Source organism: Penicillium canescens (genome assembly GCF_028828765.1).
Source record: "Penicillium canescens strain IBT 15451 chromosome Unknown utg000010l_segment0_segment0, whole genome shotgun sequence".
Classification (NCBI taxonomy): domain Eukaryota; kingdom Fungi; phylum Ascomycota; class Eurotiomycetes; order Eurotiales; family Aspergillaceae; genus Penicillium; species Penicillium canescens.
The window spans coordinates 1898095-1922114 of NW_026703972.1; the positions used below are offsets into that span (position 1 = coordinate 1898095).

General features: G+C 47.7%; 2 protein-coding genes across 2 annotated transcripts; both read right to left on the reverse strand.

Moving 5' to 3' along the window:
- Positions 1-18915: 18915 nt before the first annotated feature.
- On the reverse strand, positions 18916-19908 carry N7446_012390 (metallophosphoesterase family protein; the record flags this gene model as incomplete). The annotated part of the gene is made up of 1 exon (XM_058521132.1): positions 18916-19908. One exon carries the CDS (start codon positions 19906-19908, stop codon positions 18916-18918), a length of 993 nt encoding a protein of 330 aa, XP_058366498.1.
- A 2485-nt stretch (positions 19909-22393) lies between these two features.
- On the reverse strand, positions 22394-23662 carry N7446_012391 (Acyl-CoA N-acyltransferase; the record flags this gene model as incomplete). The annotated part of the gene is made up of 1 exon (XM_058521133.1): positions 22394-23662. One exon carries the CDS (start codon positions 23660-23662, stop codon positions 22394-22396), a length of 1269 nt encoding a protein of 422 aa, XP_058366499.1.
- Positions 23663-24020: the final 358 nt, after the last annotated feature.

Here is a 24020-nt window from a genome sequence, read left to right on the forward strand (position 1 = left end):
AAAGCTCGCTGGGTCGCTCGCGGAGACCAGCAACTTCCTGGTATTGACTTTGACGAAGTCTACGCCAGTACTGGCCGATATGACACCCTTCGAGTGCTCCTTGCCGTCATCGCAATGCGAGACCTTCACACCACGCATATGGACGTCAACTTAGCGTATCTCAATGCAGCTTTGGAGGAAGAAACGTATATGCATTACCCAGAAGGCTTCGAGGACCGCGGAGCATTTTGCAGGCTTTATAAAAGCTTGTACGGACTTCGCCAGTCGGCAGCAAACTGGTACAAAACCCTCTCCGAATACCTCCACTCCAGGCAATTCATGAGCACCAAGGCTGATCCATGCCTTTACGTACGCCATGTCCAGGGGGTGGAATAGTGCTCATCTTCGTCTATGTTGACGACTTGCTGATAGCAGCAACTTCGGAGAAGCTTCTTAACGACACTAAAGAAGCTATTTCAGCAAAATGGTCAACTTCCGACCTCGGTGAAGTGTCATATTACCTTGGCCTTCGCATCAAAAGAGACAGGAAGCAGAGGCTGCTGAGCATTGACCAGCAAGCATATGTTGACGGATTTGCTAAACCAACAACCAAGATAGCTTCACCAAGCCCTCTTACTCCGATGAATCCTATCGCAGTACTCAAGAAAGCTGATCCAGAGCTTCCTACCGACACCTTACGAGGCGAGGAATATAGGAAGACCACTGGCAAAATCGGCTATGCGAGCAACAACTCCAGGCCCGACCTTACCCTCGCATTCTCCATACTGTCGAAATTCAATCAGAGCCCCGACGAATCGCATACCCTCGCCGCCGACCACGCCATTAGTTATGCCAAGAGAACCAGCGGATATGGGATCACTTACGGCAAGGCGAAGGAAGCAGGCAATACTGGTTTTGAAGAAGGTCTAGGGTTGTGGGGGTGCGTGGACGCGAGCTTCGCTTCCGACCCCGACACTATGAGATCGAGAACCGGCTGGGTATTCTTCCTCGCCGGCGCTCCTATTTCATGGTGTACTCGCCGTCAAACCAGCGTCACGAAGTCTTCAGCTGAGGCTGAATACTACGCTCTCTCAGACGCAGGAAGCCAGGCCGTATGGCTGCGTCGCTTGCTAGACGATCTAGGCATTGGCAACAAGGGTGAAGCAGTGCATTTGCTCTGTGATAGCCTCTCAGCTATTGCTCTTACGACGTCCGCGAAGAACCATTCGAGGAGCAAGCATATTGACGTCCATTGGCACTGGATTCGCGAAGCCGTCGAAGATCAAAAGATACGGCTGTCGCATGTGCCAGGTGTCCGTAATATAGCGGATGGCCTCACAAAACCGCTCCCGAAACCGTCATTTGACGAGTTCAGGAAGCAGTTATCCATTTCTCTCATCAACTGAAGAGATATCTTGCTCCATGAGCAAAATGGCATTCTGATTCGACCGATCAGAATCGAGTATTTGGGGAAGTTATTTGACACCCTATCCATTCATTTTAGAGCTGAATTTTATGGCTTTTGAACCTCTGAAATGCTTGCTGCATTCAGGGGGTGTGTTGTGATCTGAAGCTCGCCAAGCACTGCTAATGCTTGGCTGAGCAGCGCTATAGAGAGCTTCAGAGCACTTGGTTGAATGCATCAAGCAACGTGGCCTTTTCATATTGCTAGTGAGCTGATCACGCAATAGTTTCATGAAAGGCATATCGTATGCATTTGACCATTATAAATAGCTATAGAGAAGCCTCCTTCGGGAGGTAGACTTAAATCATCTCGTTTTACTGCCCATTGCTCATGCATAGTGCTTCTCAGACCATTGTAAATTACAACAAAAAGAAGACCCCCTGTAGACCATGGTTGTGGAGATATAAAGCTGTAATTTATCTCTCTTACTATATGTGTTTTGCGGTGATCCACTCGCTTGTGGAATACTGTACGTCAACGTTTAACTAACGTATTTCCCTACCGAGTGGGCCACCCCTACCGAGTGGGCCACCTACACCGGTCTATTCATTTTAAATGCATTTATCTCAACCAAAACGCCATTAAATTCAATAAGCTAAACTCGAGATCTATTAGGACATGTAGTCATTCTATGACCCTGAATTCCACATACACTACACTTCGTTTTTGCCCTCGTACGCGGCTGAGAAGGTGCCGGAGCTGGCCCTACCTCACGGGATCCTTCTGCTAAAACTGCTTGCTCTGGCTGCGCTATTAAGGCAGAGGCCTCTAAAACTGAGAGGCCTTCTTCAGAAGGTATTTGCCTTGTAGACCGAGTCTTTTTTCGCTTCTTCTTCTCGTTTTCAGCGCGTAAATCGCTTACTTCTTTCTCAAGAATAGCTGCCGATTGCATCGTGATTTGACAGGCTTTTAAAACTTGATTTATCGCAGAATTAAGCGGGCTCGGTGGACTTTTTGAGCGCTGCTTTAGTAAAGCTTTAATTGAGGAAGCTTGTTTTTGTAATTGGACGTAATTCGACGGCGTTTTTGGCGACCACTTACTATCCCGGCTCAAAGGGGGGTCGGCGTACGGAGGCGAATATCGAGCTTCGAAAGCACTCGATCGGGGTTATAAGGCATTAAACCGGCGCCGGCGAAGCTATTCTTAATAGTCTCCGACTTAAATGCCTCGATTCGCGCGGACGGGTAGACTTCGAGGAAGTCTAATTTATTGATATGATTAATCCGGAGCCGCATTTTGCTTTCGATAAGCCGACTATACGCGCGCTTTAATACCGCAAAACAGCCGATATCAAGAGGCTGTAAAAGGTGAGACGAGTGCGGAGGCATACAAATTGCGATAATATTGTTTTTGTCGCAAATTTCGTCGAATTTCGGAGTTAAATGACTCCCGTGGCCGTCGAGTATTAAAAGTCTATACTTCCCCTTCGTACGCGAAGAAGTAGACGGAATAAAGAGCTTTTCGAGCCATCGAAGTCCAATTTCATCGGAAGTCCATCCGTTAGGACTAACCTCGAAGCGCCAATCCTCCGGGAGGCCGTCGAACCAAGATTCGATAAAGACTTTGCCCTTAAAAATCACGCACGGAGGAAGCGCCCACCCCGAAGCATTTATACACTCAATTGTAGTCACCCACGCGCGATTTCCGGGCTGTAAAAGCGATCGCCGACCGTAGTATTCCCTTCTCGTGATAACCTTCGCGGTCGCAATTAAGCCCATTGCGAATCCGGTCTCGTCAAAGTTGTAGATATCATCGGGATCGATACCGTGAGAAATGATCGTTTTTTGGACGAGAGAAAACCATTCTTCAATGATTTTCGGGTCTTCACATTTGGCGCGCGCGTAATTATAGCCTTTCGAGAATCGGGAGGAGAGGATTGGATGCCTTTTCACGAATTTTGAAACCCAATCCTTACCGACTAAAGGAGGGGGGTAGATCCACGCGCCGCGAGTAGTAAATCCGCCATTTCTCGTACGGTAGAAGGCCGAGGGGCTGCTCCGCGAGAGTCCATAGAGAGAATCCATTTTTGAAGCGATTCCTCCTCAATTTCGGTCAATTTATGTGAATTTGCGCGAGTTTCAGCGCGAAATGGATGACCGGTAACGCGTCGCTGTAATGTTGTACGGGGTACGTTAAACTGACGCGCTGCATCACGAATTGATAGAATTTCTTGCTTCTTAATAGCCTGGATAGCTAATAAGATCCTACCCTCTTGCTCCGTACGATTTTGAGAGGATTGAGTACGAATTGGTGGCATAGTGGGTGGTTGAAGAAGGAAGGTCTAATTAATTGACGCGTTTTACGTTAGGTGGCCCACTCGGTAGGGGTGGCCCACTCGGTAGGGAAATACGTTAAAACCGGCAGAAAGTTACGTAATTAGGATTGGGTCTAAAGTGGGGTGTTAAAGTTTATGAGCAGTTGCGATGGTATCGTATTATTTTGGCTAAGCTTCTCTAAGCTTTGCTGGGCGTCTCTATTACTCCACCATTCATCGCGACTCGCTCCTGTTTTTTTACCCCGTCAGACAGGATGCCGCGGAGATTGCAGCAATTAAAAGATTACGCATGAGAATTAATTCCAATCAGCGATACCCTATCATTGGTTTGCGATTCGGCAACCCATTCATTGATTGCAGTTCATTTTTTTCCGCGCTAACTTCGACAGACATCAGTATCTGCCGACCACTAGTATCGAAGAGTATGGGCCAGGCTAATTGGAGTTGGATGTCCTTCGAGTTGGAGCTTGTCTCTTGGAAATTCATTTTTCAATTGAGGGGAGCCTACACCAGACCTATGAACTAGACTATACCAGCTTGTGAACAGCATCGGCTGTAGCATGGCATTCACGCCTATACAGGACCTTGGGAGCCTGGTGGGGGAAGAGATGAAGATGTCTTTTCTGTAGAACCCGCCAGGAAGAGCCAATGGAGCCAAACCTGTGCTCGTTAGAACCGAGCAAACAATACGAAACAATGCACAGATGCATGGGCGCAGGACTTAAGCCGACTTATCCGTTACCCCTCTTCGCAGTATACACTAAGAGGTATGGACAGTTCGAACTGGATCTGAATTGGATATACTTTCATAGATAAACTAAGACATCTGCTCTGCGGTAAATCTCGCACTAATCAACTTAGATTGAGCTGGTTCTTGATGTTTTTTTACTTCAGTCTAATTAAAGCGGCTAGCTTGCGTTTTTTGCAAGATTAGGCTGAACGAGGTATCAACTAGTATCGCCCAGATTCATCAGAGTTTCGATTATTCCCCTAAGAGTTGTGGCTAGTATTGGTAGCCTTCCCAATCCGGGTTAGAACCACTTAGTCAGCTATTTAAATAGTCGGGCGGCATAGCTACCAAACAGATAATCGTGGATCCGGATATAGTCAAGTCCGAGATCTACTGTCCTATTGGCAGTCAAGAACGCAGTGCTTTACTTTCAGACCTCCTACTGCATTCTCTCATGGATCTCAAGTTCTAGAGAAGAGACCAACTGGCCATATTTTCACTGAAATTGAAGAGCAATCAATGGAAAATTGGTTACTTGATATGGATACCAGAGGTGCTGCTCTCACGATGCCTATGTTGCGCGATATGGCCAATCTCCTACGAAGTGCCCAGAAAAATACCCCCTCCACTATCGGTGTCAATTGGCCTACTCAATTTATCAAACGACGCCCGAATTTATCCAGTCGACTCTCTCGAAAATACGACTATCAGAGAGCACTTTCAGAGGACCCTCGAATTATTAAACCATGGTTTGATTTGGTCCAAAATACTATTGAAAAGTGGGGTATCACTTCAGATGATATTTTCAACTTTGATGAGTCTGGTTTTGCTATGGGGGTTGGCGCGACACAGAGGATTATTACCTCGGCTGAATACCATGGGAAAAGAGCTCTCTTACAAGCCGGAAATCGCGAGTGGGTGACTTCAATTGAGTGTATCAGAGCTGATGGAAGTGTTCATCCTCCACTCTTTGTTTTCAAGGGAAAACTTTTTCCAGCGCATCTACGCCAACCCCTCCTGAACAATCAAGAAGGAGCTGGTCTTACTACAAGTAAAAATGGCTGGAGTACCAATGAGATTGGTATTTGGTGGCTAAAATACTACTTTATCCCAAATATTGGGAGAAGGGTAGGAAAATATTGCCTCTTGGTCCTGGATGGTCATGGTAGTCATTTGACCCCTGAATTTGACCAACTTTGTGATGAAAATGATATCATTGCAATCCGCATGCCTTCCCATGCCTCTCATCTTTTACAACCTTTGGATGTGGGTTGTTTTTCGGTTTTGAAGAGGCTTTATGGAGGAGCGGTTTCAACCATGATGCGGAATGGAGTCAATTCTATTGATAAGGAAGATTTCCTTGAATTGATTGCAGATGCAAGAAAGGGTGCTTTTACGGCCTCTACTATCCAGAATAGCTTCTTGGCTACTGGATTAACACCATTTAATCCAGATAAAGTCTTGGAAAAACTGAATGTGCGCCTGGATGAACTTCCTCCTCTTGAGATCCTTTCCCAGCGACCACTCTCTTCCGGCAGTGATAGTGATCCAAATACTCTCTGGACTCTCTCGAAATTCTCAAAATCGCAATCTCGTATCAAAAAAGGTCTAGAATCTTCTTCTTCAATCCTTTCTTCGCCTATTAAACGGGAGATTAAGAGGACCTACGAAATGACCATAAAAGTGGTCCACCGCCAAATTTTCCTCCAAGATCGCTGTATACAATTAGAGGCAACCAACAAAAAACAGACAAAAAAACGAGTGATCAAACATACATTTATTGATCAGAGAGGCATTTTAAGGGGTCAGGAGAGCAGTCAGAGTGATGTGGTTATTGAGAAGAAGGATGTATGTAAAGATATATCTTTGCTGGAGATGCCTGTAGAACAACCTACAGAACCTGCTTTACCCTCTATGCCTACAGTTAGGCGGCAGGTCACCTGTTCTGGATGTGGTACTAAAGGTCATACGTATATTAAATGCCCTACACGTGTTAAATAGCAAAATTTAAGTTGTTTTTGTGGTATTATTCTTGCTTAAAAATTGAAGGTTTTTTCATTTTTGGTGGGGCCGCCCGACCAGCAGTGTCGCCCGGGAGACCGTGAATCACGTTATGTGTTTGTTGCATGTTATCTAAGATACAAATAGGCTGGTGAACAGGTATATATGCATGCACGTGATCCCAGCCTCATTATTATCTCAGCAACCGGGATATTTCAACACTAAGACCCAACCCAACCCACGGGTTGGGTTTTCGTGGGCGGGTTGGGGTTTTGGGCGGGTTTTGGCGAGGCCTAGTTGGCTCTCGATGGTCCATTTGTAGGTTGCGGCTACAGGGGCCGTAACAGGTATGAGACGCCTTCAAAGCGTTCTTCTAGTTAGTTCTTCAATCAACTCGTTCAATTGGTTCCCTCAGTAATAGTACGTACAGAAATCCTGGCTCAATAGAAATTGTCGATTCCAAGAGATACGGTACGCGCTAGTTCTACAACAGACCATTGGTCGGCCTTGATATCATAGAATGAGTGTAAATTCTAGGACAAGCTGATGCTGCGCTATTTAACCAATGCTCATGAAGCGGTGAATGGCTTGGCGAAGTAGCCATTTATACTGTAGCAAATGAGTAAGCAAAAATGGGTGCTGCTAAAACTCGAGTAAGCTAGTACTGTAAGGACCGCTTTTCTTGACACACCCCCTCAGCAGCCATTCTGCTTCTCTTTCATGCCACTTTGTCCTCCACCAAGTGCTTAATGTCGACCAATCCTAGTGTCTGAATGAATTGCGCATGGGACTGTGATGGAAGCAGCTTAGTGAGTCCATCGGCGGCCATTTCGGCTGTGGGAACCCATTTGATTGAGATAGTGCCGGCTTCAACTTCTTGACGAAGCCAGTTATTGTGGATATCGACGTGGCGAAGCTTGGTGCGAAGCTGAGGTTGCTCCTTAGTGAGAAGATCGACGGTTTGCTGATTGTCGCAGTGGATGTCTAGTCCTGATTGATAGTCGAGATTGACTGCGTGAAGTAGCCTTTTCCACCACATAGCTGACTTGCCAGCCTCAGATATAGCTAGCAGCTCGGCTTCAGTTGTCGACGTTGTGACGGTTCGTTGCTTGCTGGCTTTCCAGTCGACTGCTGCTCCAAACAGCTTACAGAGGAAGCCTTCTGAGCTTTTCCGATCAACGTGATCTCCGAATGATGCATCGCTAAAGAAGTGGAGTGCAGACTCCGTGAGAGTTGGATGATACTCGAGAGCAAGGAACCTTGTTTGGTAGAGATACTGGATAAGGCGGTTTGCTGCTTCTCGGTGTTCGGGTCCGGGGTTCGTGAGGAACTCGGCCAAGTGATTTGCTGCTTTGGCAGCATCTGGACGTGTGATGACTGTTGGATAGATGACTGATCCTACCTTCTGCTGGTATTCGTGAATCTGCTCCTTAGTTGCTTGTCCCGTATACCGAGTCATGCGATTGACTGGTAGAGGTGTTGTAACCTTTCGTCCGTTGGTAAGACCATACTTGGCGGCCATTGATGCGATATAGGAATCCTGGCAAAGCCATAGCTTATGCTGCTTAGTATCCCGGAGGATGCGAATGCCGAGAAACCAGCTTGCTTCTCCTATGTCCCGAAGTTCCCAGTGCTCTTTAAGCTGTTGGCGCAGCGTTAAAGCTTCCTGGTATCTCGCTCGGTGGTAGACGATAATTATATCGTCCACATAAAAGAACACAATGACTCCATTTCTCGTGAATAGGCATATATCCTCTGGTACGTGCTGAAATCCAAGCTTTCTAAGAACGCGTGTGGCTTCTTGCTGCCATAGTTTCGGAGACTTGCGTAAGCCATAAAGTGCTTTAAGGAGCTTCCAGACGCTTGTTGAATCGTGGAAACCTTCAGGCATATACGTATACACCTCTTCGTCGAGATCACTATTGAGAAATGCGTTAACAGCGTCGAGTTGGAAGGTTCCTAGGTCAAATGCAGCAACGAGTGCGAATATTGCACGGGCTGTACGGGCAGCAAGCGTGGCGGCTCGCTTGTCGTCTGAGCTAATGGTTTGTAGGTCGCCTCGAACACAGATTCGTGCTTTAAGCTTGGTGAGGAAACCATTGCTGTCATACTTATAGTTGAAAACCCACTTGAGTGGTAGGACCTGAATGCTGCGGTCCTGAGGGCGTGGTTCAACTTTGAATGTTTGACGGAGCTTGATAGATTCCACTTCGAGGCCTGCTGCGGCCATGAAACCGTCCCGAAACGGATGATTAATCATTTCCTTCCAGCTTTGGGGTTCAGGAGTAAGATCATCGCGATGGTAGCGAGGTTCTGGGCGAGTGGATGAGAGCGCGGAAGCAAATGCAGCTAGTACGCCTTCATGGTCATCTTGGTCATCGTACGTGAAGTAACTCGCAAGGTATGGGTCCTTTCTCACTGTCCTTCTTCGAGTGCCTTGGATAACGTTGTCTGTAGAGACGTCTCCGTTAATATCTCGAATGGCTTGGTGACCTTGTGAAGCTGTGGGGAAGCTTCCCGGAACTTGCTGATCTGGAGAGGAGGCCGGTGCTGGACTTGACGGAGTGTAGACAATTGGTCGTACTGGAACTACGTCCACTTGCTTGAATGCTGTTCGTTCTGGTGCTTGCGGATAAGCTGGACGAAGCGCTTGATCCGGTGTAACAGGCTCATATGGAATGGCCGTGAGTGGTGCCGGTAATGGCGAGTTTGGTACGCTGGTCGGCAGCGGCACCTCGCTTGGTATCGGACTTGGCGGAAGACTCGCTGGCAGCGGAGTCATTCGTGGAGTGAGTGACGGGGTCACTTGTTGCCATTGTGGCGAAGTGGATTGTTGAAGTTTTGACACTTGTTGTGATGCTTCGGCTTGTTCAATTGGCATTTGTTGAGATCGGGTCTCAATTGCTTCTTGCGGATCTTGTGGCTCATTTTGTATGATTGGTGATGTAGCAAGTCGGCGTAGGGCCTGCTCAAGCTCTGCTTCAAGCTCTTCCTGATCGAAAACCTCTGTGTAGGGTATCTGGCTGATGATTGGAGCTTCTTTCGGCTGGTGTGAATAGTTCATATTCTCATCGAACACTGCGTCTCGGACGTACTTGCTGGTATTAGACCTAGGAAACCAGATTTTCCAGATGTTGCCTGTTTTATATCCGACCAAGTAGCCAATTTCAGCTCGGCGATGCATTTTATCGGATTGAGGGATCCCCTGAATTCTGACGTAGGTGCGACAACCGTATACTCGAAGATTTGATAGGTTGATCGGAACCCATGTGCTAGTTCCTTGCTGGTGAAACTCCTGTTGTGGGATGATCCAGCGGCCATCATTGAGCTTGGTGGGCGATCTGTTTAGTATATAGATAGCTGCTTGCGCTGCTTCCGGCCAGAGATTCTTAGGGAGCTTAGAGTCTTCGAGAAGTGATCTCATCCTTGCTATTATCACCCCCCCAGATCGCTCGGCAAACGAATTCATTTCAGGAGTGCCGGGGATGCTGTGTTGGATGACGATACCGCAGTGAGTGAGGAAATCCTCGACAGCTCTGCCTGCTGATCTCTCATTATCATAATGAAAGGCACGGATCGGCAAGTTGAACCAAGTCTTCATTTGTGACACGAAGCTAGTGACTGCTTCCTGACAGCCGTTCTTTTGTGGGTGCGTTGCAGCCCAATGGTAGCGGATGCCATCAATATAGAAATGAGTTATCCACCTGTCGCCGTTATAGGCTTCTTGGATCGGAATTAGATCGAAGTGAATTCGACCAAGCGGTCCGAATGTGGCTCCTTGAGCTCTTCGAGACACTTGGCGATGCGCTTTTGTCAACTGACACACTTCGCAGTGCTCAGGATTGTCTTGTTGTGCTTGACCAGTAGGTTTTGTGACTTCGATGCCATCTACCATATCGGCAAGCTTCTCGATACGTTGATCATGCATATGACCAAGTCGGCGATGCCATGTTTCAGCGGTTGCTTTTGAGACAAGCGGTACGGTAGAACGCTTAGTGGTTGAAGCAAATGCAGTTGTTGCGAATGAGGCAGGAAACAGTATGTCTACCTCTGAGAGTGCGAAGAGGTTACCAATTTCCTCTATCTTTGCAATACACTTGCCGGACTGCTTGCTAACGATCGTTAAGTTGTCAAAGTCCGCTATAAAACCTCGCTTCTTGATGATTCCAAGTGAGATCAGGTTTGTGTGAAATCCTGGTGAGTACTCGACGTCGTCAAGCGTAATTGTCACTGGCTTCCCTGTGGTAGGACTAAGTGCCTTGATGCTGACTTTTCCACTTCCTTGAAGGGTGCAGTAGGTGTCTCCGACCTTGATAGTGCCGTTTGATTCCTTAAAATCAGTGAATAGGCTTCGTTTGTTTGAGATATGCCTTGTAGAAGCCGTATCAATTAGCCATCTGTCTTTGATTGATGCTTGCTGTGTGGTAGGGAATGCTGTTATCGGCTTATCATCCCATGTTAGGAAGCTAAAGGGAGATTCGTCCTCTCGAAATTCAGCGAAGTGCGCTTGTGTATCGCTTGCGGTGCTTTCAGCTAGCTTGGCAGTGAGGTCTTTGACTTTTCTTTGAGCTGCTGAAGATAACTTTTCCGTGTTTTGGCTGATCTTCTTCTTGATGCTAGGATCAGGCTTCCATCCTGATGGTCGGACAGCTTTGACGAGATATGGGCAAGCTTGGTAGAGATGCTTATCCTCGCAGACGCAAGTAGGATTGCTAGGCAGTTTCTTTCGGTCATTTCCGCTACCAGCTTTGCGCTGAGGTTGCGGCTTTCCGGCTTCTTCCTGGCCATTTAGCGTAGCGAATGAAGCGTGAGTTGCCTTGAGACCCTTTTTCGGCCGAAAAACGGTCCTCTCCGTTCGGAACGCATTTAGCATGCTCGTGAAGCTTACGTTGCCTTCCTCCCTGAAAGTCTTCTGATACCAAGTGTAGGAGAACTGAGGATCCACTTGCTTGATAGCAGTAAGGAAGTCGTAGATAGCATCATCAGCATCCTTCGTGAATGAGACCTCTGCAGCCTTGCATTCCTGGTATAGGTTTTCCCATCTCATGATCATTGCGTCAAGTCCAGAGTCTTTGACTGGTGTTGAAGCTAGAGCATTCCACTGGGTGCGTAGCTCTTGCTTCCTTTCTCTTTCAGCAAGTGAGAAACGGTCTCGAAGTGCGATAAGGAGGGTATGTACGTCGAATACGTCAACGGTAAGTTGCTGGAGCTCTGGCGCAAGTGAGTTTCGAATTCGCTCGGTGACTCGGTCTATGGCTCGCTTGATAGTGTTGTACTCGGCTAGGTCGGTATCATACTCCTTTCTGTCTTCTTGGTATTCCCGGCGACCCTCCTTCGTGAGCTTATCGCTTGTTTCTGACTCTCTTTCGTAGTCGAATTTGCTCGGTCTCACTGGCTTCGTCGGTAGGGCCGGTGGGTGTTGGTCCTCGGGATCGAGGTATTCCCAGACGTCATTGCCCTTAGCAACTGTCTGGATTTGGCTGTACCAAGTCCTCCACTGGGCGGAGGAGTGTAGCACAATGCTCGCTCGGACTAGGCCGAAGCGTTGAGCGTCGGCGGGCTCATGTCTGTAGAGCTCGTCGTATGGGAGTGACATCTCGGCGTGTTCTCTTGTTTGAATTCGGAGGGAGTTTGTGATGGCTTCAGCGTGCTTGCTCGGAAGCGACTTTGCTGGAAGCGACTTGCTCAGGGGCTCGAAGGCTTGCTCGGAAGGCTTCGAGGTTTGCGATCTCGAATACTGATTTATTCAATGATACGCTTGCTAACCGGGCTCATAACTGTCGATTCCAAGAGATACGGTACGCGCTAGTTCTACAACAGACCATTGGTCGGCCTTGATATCATAGAATGAGTGTAAATTCTAGGACAAGCTGATGCTGCGCTATTTAACCAATGCTCATGAAGCGGTGAATGGCTTGGCGAAGTAGCCATTTATACTGTAGCAAATGAGTAAGCAAAAATGGGTGCTGCTAAAACTTACCTCAGTTACCTCAGCCGCCCCAAAAAGGCGGTGAATTTGGCCATCCACCGCCTGCTGTTTCCAGCGATGCTGACACACCTTTTTTGGGGAACGTCTGAGCTGGGAATTTGGTGGTACCATACAAGTTTCCGGGGTTTTTGCCCGTGTTTATATGGCGAAGTTTCCAGGCGCGTCTTTCAATATTTCCAAGTTTCTCGCGCACCCACGCGAATATTAAGAATCGGGCGACGATGTCTTCTGCATCTTTCTGAGCTGAACCCATTGACACCAAAATTGTATGTATAACTGGAAAGGTGGGTGAGAAATATGTCCTTAAAATACCCGAAGGAACCCTTTCTTAAGCTGTCAAAGCCATTATATGCCCCAAGTATTCCGCCAAAACCTCCATGAAGCATATATTGACATATTTTAATGTATAGTGGCTACATCTGATCCACAATATTAACTCTATCGCGTGAGAATTGACTCCAAACCCGCCTCACGATGCCAGATCGACGCCCATCACGACGGAAGCCTCCTCGGAAATATAACGCGAAACTGAACGACCCCGGAAATGGACAGACACAGTTGGATAACTGGTTGGCCTCTGAGAATAATCGAACTTCTTCAAAGGCTGGAGAGCCTATTGAATTGGGAGTGGAGTACGAGAATGAGGGCGCAACTGTCTTGCTGGAGAAACAACAAGTTGAGAAGAATTCAGTTCTTCAAGCGCAGAAACTGATTCGCGATGCGTCTGAGAAGCGTAAGGATGAACAGGACCAAGCCATCAGACAAGCAATTCGAGAGCTGTATCCCTATTATCCACGTGCGGGTCAGTTGCAAGCATTGAGACAATTGATCTACCTGAGAAAGGACCTTATCCTGATTGCGAAGACGTCATTTGGGAAGAGTATGATATTGCAAGCAGTGTCACTCTTGCTTGATAAGTCTATCACCCTTGTTGTGCTTCCATTGAATCAAATTGGCGTTGAGCAGACCAATTACATCGAGAACATTGGAGGGCGACCTTGTTTCCTAAACAGGGAAACATTCTCATCCGAACTTCTTGACAGGGTACAAGCGGGCAAGTTCACACATGTCCTCGTGAGTCCAGAGCTTGCAATCAGTGACAAGTTCCGTTCAACTGCTATGCATCCAGGTTTCCGAGACCGGCTGGCTCTGGTTGTTGTAGACGAAGCTCATCTTGTGGCTCAATGGGGCAAAGATTTTCGAACGGACTATGCGCGATTGCATCAATTGCGAAGTCTATTCGGCAGTGGCGTCCCCTGGTTTGCATGCTCTGCTACGCTTGATATGAATACATTGCGCGTTGTTATTGAGGGACTTGGGTTTCCAAAGGATGTTGAAATCTTGCGGACATCCGTCAATCGTCCAGAGTTGCTCATTCAAACAGCTTGGATCCCACAAGGCGCGCATAAGAAGGCAACGGCCTTGCGTTTCCTGTTTGACAATGGTCCTTGTCAGCCCATTTTACGACCGTCACGAATCCCAAAGACATTGGTATTCTTTGACTCGAAGAATGATGCATATACTGCCATGGAAAATTGTCGGTATTGGCTGCAGCATAACAAGCAACCAGATGGGGCAAGTGTTCAACATTGCAACTATACCCTCAAAGAGGCAATGGATACGGTGAAGGTCTACCATAGCGACACCGCAAAGGGAGACAAGGAAGCAATGATCAAAGAGCTTCAGAAACCCGGACCGCAATCCAAGCTTCGTGTCCTCATGACCACCGAGGCACTAGCGCTCGGAGTGGACCTCCAGGATATTGATCAAGTTGTCATGTATCGGTTCCCCAAAAACCTACAACCAGCAACGCTCTGGCAACGCGGTGGTCGGGCATCTCGCCTTGGACAGGATGGAAAGATCGTTATTCTCGTTGATCAGTGGATACAGGGGCGTATCAAGAAACGTGCCGTGAAACGCAAGATTCATACAGAAAATGATGATCTAGCGGAAGACAACCCACTGGCCGATTCAGATGATGAAGTCAAAGAAGCAAACCCTGAGAGACCACAGAAAGGTGGACGCTTAAGTCATGAAGAGCGACGTGCTGTGTTGCCTGAATTTTGGTATCTCCTTGCCAATGAGCCTACAGAATGCCTCCGGAAACGGTTCCTGGACTACTTCAATGAACCTGAAGAGTTCAGATGTAATCCTCGGCGTGACCGGTGCTGCAGCAACTGCAATCCTGAGTATCAGCTCAATGATCCAACTCGTTATCTGTATACTGAGCACGGTCCGAGGTCAGGACAGATGGACGAGATAATCATCAACCAGTTAAAATATTGGTCCAAGGAGGTCCTTTCAAGCGCTTTGAACGGAGTGAAGTTCATACCTGATTGCTCAAGCATACTGGCAGAAGAACAATATGTCCATCTTGCGATATATATTGAAAATGCCACCTATTCGGAGCGGGAATATTTCCAGGCAAAGGATCTTCAGACAATATTGGGAATATGGGCTTTGTCGAATCAGCTTGCTGAGGGTCTTGTGGATGTCTTGAAGAATGCATATCAAGCAGCCTTTATGGCCACTATTCAAACCCCTGCAAAGAGGAAGCGTGTGTCGAATGACTCTAGTCAAATGAGTGAATGCAGCAACCTCACATGGTCTTCTGCAGTCACGCCAGAAAGCACCAGTCAACCAACTCCATCTCGGAATATCTCTCCGTGGGTTGATATTAACACGCCATCCCAAGCTTTTATGGACATGCCTCCTCCTTCGGCAACTCCAGTTCCCAAACGCAAGGCCCTCGGTGTGGTATCAGGAAATGGGCGTCGCGTGATGAAGGGTGGAGAAGACCTAGGTTCTAAGGTCTGGTAGAGAATGATGAACAATCCATCTGATGCATTCCATCAATGTGTGTCAGTCACCTTATAATATAGCGTGGGAGTATTATCAATGGAATGAAGAGAAGTATAGCTAAAGCTGTCCCGGCAGCAACCTGCTATTCAGTGTCATGTGTCATTCTCTTCAATCTCATCTAGAACAGCAATAGGAGTCGATGTCATCTTGCTAAAATCAACTTCTTGTGCCCACTGTCCGTTGACGACGAGGCTATTGAAGTTCTGTACGGCTTTGAAGAGCTTTTCGCCAATTGTTTCTGTGAGTATATCACATGGTTGAAAGCCTCTTGTCCGACCATTTGGTTGCTTTTGGATGCACTTCGAGATCTGATAAGCTAGATGACGAACATCCTGGCTAGCATCCTTATTTTGGTGTCGCCCATTGCTATATTCTCCAAAGGTAGCCTCCAGAAGCTCCTTTAGATCAGTACAGTAGCTGGCTGTGAGAGCAGTTCGACGGAACATGGTAGTGATGTCCAGATTTGAGGTCCGTCGAGTCGACATGAGTGTCTTCATATGAAGATTGAAGAACTCATTCAGTCGATCAATTTCGAACCAACCGTCCTCCGCACCCCGTAGATTCACAAGTCCGTTGGCAAGAATGGCAGTCTGCAGCTCGGGATCAGCTACTTTGGTTTGAGTGAGCCATGTCATATACAAGGAGAGGAAAGAATATCGGGTTTTCTTTGTGCCAGGGAAGAGGAGACAACATTGTGCAAAGATCCGCTGGATAATTCCAATGTCACCAAGTTTGATGGCAAGCTTCAAGGACTTGTAAGTCTCCATCTGCTGAAGGAATTTCGCATGTGCTGAGAACTCATAGTCGACTGGTTCTCCTTCTCGTTCACGAACCTTAGACTGCTGCTCTTTAAAATGGAACAGAGACTGGCGTATCTGATCCACAACGTCCAGGAATTGACCCCTTCCGAGGCTTTGAATCCAATCATCCACATCTTTAGCATCCGCGAAATTGACTGTTAATGGGACAAACTGATAGAACATGGCCGTGACGCGAGCGTCAAATGAGCGAGTAGCCACCTCTTCTTTATGGTGGAATGGACTTTTGTGTCCCTGTACGCAACCGAGACAGACCTTATTATGATGGATCGTCGATTCAACGGTAGGGTGGTCTGTCCCAGCATAGAGCTCAAAGATCATATCCAAGTAGTTCATACGCCAGTGGAACAGTCCGGGGATTGGCAATATCCAGCTGAAACGATCGAAAAGACGAGAAGCCTCCGCACGTTCTTTTTTGACGGCACGAAGGAGTGACACTGTTTTCTGATCTCCATAAACCAGTTGTAAAAGCCCATCAAGGTCTGTATCATCATCATCCCCCAGTTGCTCCAGAAAGACATTCTGAATGACCTTGTATGTCCCCTCTGTCGTGCCTTCGTTGTATAACATTGGCCCAAGGCTGTAGTGAATTGTCTTCTGCGCTTGCAGTCGTTTAACTGCTGGGAATTCAGGCCAGTCAATAAGATGGGCTCGCGGTTTCATCTGGCCTGGTTTGACGCACGCTTCCGCAGTAAATAGTTTCTCTACTGCCTCCCGATGAGTATAGCGAATGGCCTCTGCAATCCAATGGCGCTGACATTGATGGAAGATCTCATCATCCTGATTGCCTGGTGCCATGTAGATATCATGAGGACTCAGTGTAACCTCTGGATGGAACATAGATCGGAGAAGCCCTCCTGCAGGGATGGACTGACCGATACAAAGCTTGCCAGTGGTGGCGGAGATATGCTCTGATGGATCACGAATAGTTTGATGTCGAACAGTCTGGCTGTAGTCAAAGTTATCCCATGCCACAATGAGATTCCTGCGAGAAGCCTGGGCATTCTGTTTCAATTGTTTCTGTACACATCTTGGGGTAAGAAGTCAGCCAGAACATGTTATTCTCCGGTAAATGCGGTTATAGTACCTGTCCTAGTTCTGCAAGTTCCTTCCGTCTGTCCATGATAGTCTGGTATGCTGAGTTTATCCCCAGGCCAGCCAGAAAGCTAATCACACGTCGCTTGACACCCATTGCATGTAAATACAAGCCGATCAACATCGGGAAGTTGTTGCTTTTCCGTGGTGCAAAAGCGCAAGCCAGAATTGAACAGACCATCACAATGCTGCCCTGGTGGATCTTGGGTGTATCGCGATGGTTTCCTGGAGGTGTCATGATGCTAACGAGCAGTCCACAGAGCTCTGGAGCTTTCCTCTGCATCTGCGTAGCCAAGCTAGAGATGTCCATATCTTTAGGGTCCACATTGGACTGGAACTCGCCGAGTATATCTCCGTTAATCAGCCCTCGAATCTCGGTCTGTATCCGAGACACGAGATCGGATGCACCAGTGGCATATATGTCTTTTGAGACACTACCTAGCCGCTCAATAATTTCAGGTTGCCCATATATAGCGTCAGACAATTTCTGTGCTCGATACGATGTCGAATATCCATTTTTTTTGACTGGTTGTGCATGCACCATGTGGTAAAGAAGATCCTTGATTGTCCACCGGTGCTTATCATTAAGCTCAGCCAGTACCATATCGACACGTTCGCGTGGCTGCAATCCTGAGATATAACGAGATCGCTGAGTAGACGCAGGTGGTTCTTGTAATGGTGAACTGGAAGAAGGCCACTCGAGGGAGGATTGTCGAGCACGCTTTCGCGATCTAGAGATCATATTGGGCAAATCCGGTGATGCCATTCTTTCTAACAATGTCAGAAATACTCTCAGAGAGCTTGAGAAAACACACCTTGACCAAATGGTGGGGTTGCTGGCGAGAACCGGAAACTTGTATGTACGGAAGGGGTTCCCGGCTCAGACCACGGGCTGATGAAGCAACCCAATCGGGTTAGCGTGGCAGAATCGGCAGAATTCTGTCTCATCATTGGCTGTGGTCTGAGGGAACTGAGGTAAGCTAAAACTCGAGTAAGCTAGTACTGTAAGGACCGCTTTTCTTGACAGAAATCAATAGGAGCCAGCTGTAAGTAACTGCTCCACTATCCTCAACAGAAACTCTAATACACCCCTCTGTCAGGACAAACCCCCTCCATGTCCCGACATTTAGCAATCTCAGCACCACAATCTCGAGAATTCCTTAGAATCTTATGCCTATTACGGCACCGAAACTACCCCCATCAAAGCTACTCTCCACCCGTGATATTACCAAGCGTTTACTAACCAAGCTCAGGGGGCCACCAGAGGTGAGTGCGGCGAATTTTCGATTATGAAGATTGTCAGAGGCTTCGCGAGAACTCGAAAGTTGTCGCCACCCCTCTCCCACCAATACCTCTTCCCCAACTGCATCCATCGGAGACCGAAGTGGAACGCATCCGATGTTAGGATCACTCTACGATTAGCTATCCCTCACGGCATCACCAATCCCCAACCAAGTTAGGCCTTTGTCTACAGTTGCGATCCGCTACGAAGCATAGGCTGGATGTTGCACCTCAACAGTAAGTGATGGGGAATTAGGCACCAGAATCGGGTATATTTAACCGTTTTCAATCATTCACTTTACTGAAACACAGGCCATTATCCAGCTATGTGACTATAACTAACATACATTCAACATGCACTCACAAAGTACTCCTGGAGTGCTCAGCAAGTAAACCGATATACCACTGCCTTGCCGCCTTCATATTGTTGGGACGGCAGGCGCATCAGCACATTCAACTTGAATAATCTGATGCTCTATTTCCTTGTCGGAAACCCCAATCACAATCGCGCTTAACTGATGGCCGTATAAGCATGCTGAATCCAGTCCAATCGTAAACCTGCCAAGCTGCAAACGACGCTTTGCATCATGTCCGAAAATCACCGTAGTCTTGGATGCTAGCTGATCTTGCCACCGGTCCCATTGCATAACCCAGCTTTCTTCTCCGGGAATCTCAGCCGGTATAAACTCAGCCTCATCAGCCATCGTGCGGACGAGGCTTCGCATATGCATTATAGCGTGTGGATCCTGGTCTTCAAGCGGGACACTAGGAACGAGACCCGCGTGTACGACAATTAAAGTATCGCCAAAGGGGGATGTTAGGCTATGAGGTAGCTCGACGCGCAGGATTAAAGGCAAAGCGGCAAGCCAGTCGAGTTGGAGCGTCGAAAGTGATAATGCCGTACCGTGCGCTGTTGCACTATATCTCATATCAATGCCGGCTGTTGCAGACGCACATTTGTCAGGAGTCTTCAAATCTCGGACAGTATTCCCAGGCAGCTCCGCTTCAGAGTTCCCAGGTACGACTGAAGCCTTGGTCAAAACTTCAGAGTGTAGTCGACTACGCCCCGTGACGTTGATCTCTGCGGCCGCATTAAGAACCGCATTGTCGTGGTTGCCTCTCACTGCACTGGCGCCTAGCTTGATAGCCAGGTCAATAACACCAGGACTATCGGGCCCCTTGTTGACTAGGTCGCCAGCTAGTATAAGATGATCTCCTCTGTGTTTGTCGAAGCCAACTTTGTCTAGGAGTGCCTCCAACGACTTTCTCATCCCATGTACATCGCCTACAATAACCAAGCGTCGGCTATTTTCGGAAGATGATAGGAGGGGCTGCGGAATGAGATTTGTCGGTAGGTCTGAAATAAATGTTGCGATTGGGAATATCTCGTCAGGGACTTTCGTTGCAGCCATTTTTTTCTAGACTTGAAGGATGTCTTTGTTAAGAGGGAAAGGGAAGACGGAGACAATTGTGATCAGTGCCACGGTTGGGTGGAGGCTCCCCTGCTTTGTCACTGGGAAAAGTAACTTAAGTTAGTCAACTAATTAGTTAACTATTGGTACGAAGCGAAAGTAGTGGCCGAGTACGCATGGCTTCTGTACTGTGTACGGTTAATAGTCGGGTGAGTGCCGTTGGCCCGATCGGCCCGATGGGGCCGACGTGCCCCCACCCGACACGACAACAGAGCAAATCCTTGAGTGAAGGAAGGTTGATTGTGACCCACTGAAGGAGATCTTAGTGCACGATTTTGGATGAGATTTATCATCAACCATCTTCTGCGCATCCTGGGCAAGAGCAAACGAAGAGAATGGTTGCTGCACGATATTATTGCCAAGGTCTCACTGGAGATGTAATACTCTGGCAATTTTGACTGTGTCCTAACGCAGGATCAAAATGTAAGATTCCTAGTCAATTACAAACTGTCGAGTGTACGTATCGTCGTAATTGTGGTCGTAATACTCTGCACTGATATGGATATCTCGGGCCAACCGAATCGCTTTATCCGTCTTCCAATCACCGAGTTGAACCGAGATGCGAAAAGTGGAGCCCACCAGTTTTGACAGCACTTCGATCTTTGAGTACTGCCAGTCGCTATTCTGAGGGACTTTCTTCGCTATCGTCAGAGGCAGCGTGGGCCAATCTTGGAGTTCCCGGTGTAAGGAGGAAGAAGCTAGGGGAAGTAGGTATTTATATTAATGCGCTTCACAAGTGCCTGGTTCTACGAAGGACATCCGAGAGTTTCTTAAAGAAAACCCCGCGTATTACGTATATAAATTAATCATCAGGGCACAAGTGGACGTGTATCGAAGTAACATTTACACATATTAAAATGGTCTTCTCGTTCGGGGATCATGACAGAATATTCAGGTATCTCGAAACTGGCGGCGGTACGCTCCCTATCTTGCATCGGAACTGAATCTTTGACACTTACCCTATCCATACACAAGACACATCTGGACGTAAAAAGTGCGGTTGGATCTCTGCCATTATCGTCTTGAAGAAGTTCAAGATTGGCAGATACCTCAGAGCCAGTACCCCTTCCTCAAGTAGAAGTAGGAAGCGAAGTCAGACCTGCCTTTTCTAACATCGTGATTAGGTTAGTAGCTTCCAAGTGGGTGGGGGGATTCTCCCCATTCCCGCTACCTGTGTGGAAACTTAACTACTCTTTAACTACTCTTTAATACCGCTCGGGATATCTGTCATTATAGTCGAGATTCTCGCATGCCTGGAACATTTAGGGATCTTACGCTGTTCATGTGTACATCAAAGTTTGATGTCGAGGACGATCAACATATGTTTTTTGATGAGTATCTCTCTCATTCGGAGGAACAGGCAGCAAAAGAGGAAAAGAACTCAAAGGAGAATGATTTTGATCCAATTAGTGACGAGTCTGACGACGAAAAAGAGTATCCACCTTCAATTTATCCACAGTCTCCGATTCAGCCTCTTAAGTGAAACAGCACTCGGTAAAAGGCGAAGGAGGGTCGGAAGACCGTCCTCACCAGGAGCTGTGGAGCCTTTTGCTGCTCTGAGAGATCGCTGGTTTTCTAGTTCCGTGGTCCATGGCCATGGTAGCTCCAGAGGTGCCTGGACGAGTGAATCCTCGTGGTGTAACTACAATCATTCTCGAAGTCGGCGTGACATAGGCACACCCGATCGCTCTTCTCTGGCCCCACCGCGGCGGCCTTAGCGCGGATAAATTTATTCAATGTTCAATATTAAGGTGACTGAGAACAGTAAAATCCTTGACATTATTAGGAGAAGGCTGGATCATGTTAGGCTAGGCTGGGGTTGTTAGTTGTGAGAGTAGTGGACTGGATGGGAGCCGATGAGGGTCCGCAAGATTTGTGTGCTTTGCTTGATAGGCATGCCTTTAAGCACCTCACCCGCTGCCCTCACTTCCTGTTTCTCTCTTTCTCTCCACTTCCGATACTTTCGTTAGTAGGCACCGACTTGATCTGCTCCTTTCGATTTGCCCGAAGCATGCAATAGTTAACGTAGTCCACGTAAATTTATAGCCAACACTTTAGTTACTAAGAAACAGACCTAGACAGCCACTGTACTATAAAGCAGTAGGGAGGGTTAATAGTGCGACTCTCAATTTGATGCGACTGGTCGAATATGTATTCGTGATAGGGCTTGGATGTGAGGCTAGAAAATATTTGCTCCGTGTATTAGTTAAGCCGATTTCGAGAATGACAATGCTCGGCAACAATGTTTGCTGCGTATTTTCGGGGCATTTTCATATACAGAAGCTCGGGAAATGGTCTGCGAGGTGTTCAAAGAGCGAGGAGAAGTGTCGGCTAAGTAGGTGTAAGCGATTGATAGGTGGTCAATCAACCCCAGTTGAGCAACTGCATCTATTTGCAATGAGTAGTTCTAATTCAAAGGCGGATTTTAATCACAGAGTTCTATCGCAGTCCACATAACAGTCGATAATATCTCGCCTCCAACCTTCTCCATAACCCTCCGACTTGCCATGTTATACTGAGCCACATCCGCATGAACCCACTCTCTTAGGTGGTTTTGCACTTTCTCGTCCTCCCCTTTGGCGCTAAATATCCCGTCCAGATCCATTCCTCGACGCATGGTTTCCACTGATAAGCAAGGAGCAAGACCCTGGCCCCGGTGGCCAGGCTCGACATGAAGCGTTGCTAGAGCGCCATCTAGGCCCAGGAAAGCCCACGCGATAGGCATTTCATCCGTTTCCTTAGAAGAACAACAACTAGAACCTGAGCATCCATGCACGTTTTCTTCTTTGCCTGAGTCGTGGTATATTACTACGCTCGGGATACTTGACAATTGCTCTTTTGACCGTGGAATATGGGTACGACTCTGGATAAGGTCCAGCTGCGAGTAGAGGACACCGAATCTTCCGCGTTTGTCACAATACCGATAGCCCTTCGGTAAAGGTATCTCACCATCAGAAATTTTGGAGTTGACGCGAGTTTGTCGAAAGAAGTATTTCAGGTAGGGCCGACCATCAAATCGATGGATCTTTAGGCCGGGATAGGGATCTAGATCCACATCCGCGTCAACTATCGGGTGGGCGAATGACCCCGAGCGTAGAAGAAGCGTGAAAAGACCAGTATGTAATGACCCGATCAAAAACGCCTTTGGTTCCAGACTAGGAGGCGCACAGTTGGAGGCTGGTGATGACATGGCTCCGATTGAGCGCATCGATAATAGAGATGCCAGGTAGTCTGGCAATAGGTTGGCCTTGATATATAACAACATCTGCAGGAGCTGCTCTCGCGTGACGTCCAAGTGTTCCGGGCTAGCTGTTAGGGAGGACGCAATGAGGCTCGTGTTAATGGGGCCCGGGCCTCTAGATCCTGCTCCGTAGGACGTGGTTGCTTGATGCGCAGGATCAGTAAGGAGAGGAAAGATAGCCGGAGTCAATGTATGCTCTGCTTCGAGGCTAGAGTACAGAAAAATCTGGGTTTCCCGGCTGCGAAAGAGATCTACTCGTGCGGCTAGCCAAGGCTGGCTATGCGTAGGTGATGATCCCGGGGGGAAAGTTGCTAAGATTCTGGCGGTTGAAGATGGGTAGGCAATGCCATGTTGAATACGACGTAGAAGAGCGATTGAAGATGGCAATTGTGCAGCAAGATGAGTAAGGATTCCGATGTCATGTTGGTAGATTTGGGGCTTCAGGGCTGCCATGGAGAACAATATGCTGCTTGGTGTATTGCGAAGCTATGAAATGCAACTCAGAACTGGAACTGGAATCCTGGACTCGCATATTTATGGTTTTTCCAACTCATAAATCAGTCAAGCAAACAGTTTAATCCCTGGCTATGAATGTCACTACCAATAAGGTATCTCAGACCAGGGAGAATAGGCGAGTGGCTGAAGTAAACTTCGTGGCTTGGCTGCAAAACACGTCATCAGCTCTGCACAGTTCAGTGCAGCCCTCAATCCGTTGCAGTTCACTGATCTGCGCTAAAGCCGTGAAAGTGGGTCCAGAAAAGAGTGATTGAGTGTGTTTTGGTCAGGCTGAATTCGAGAACGAATGTAGCAT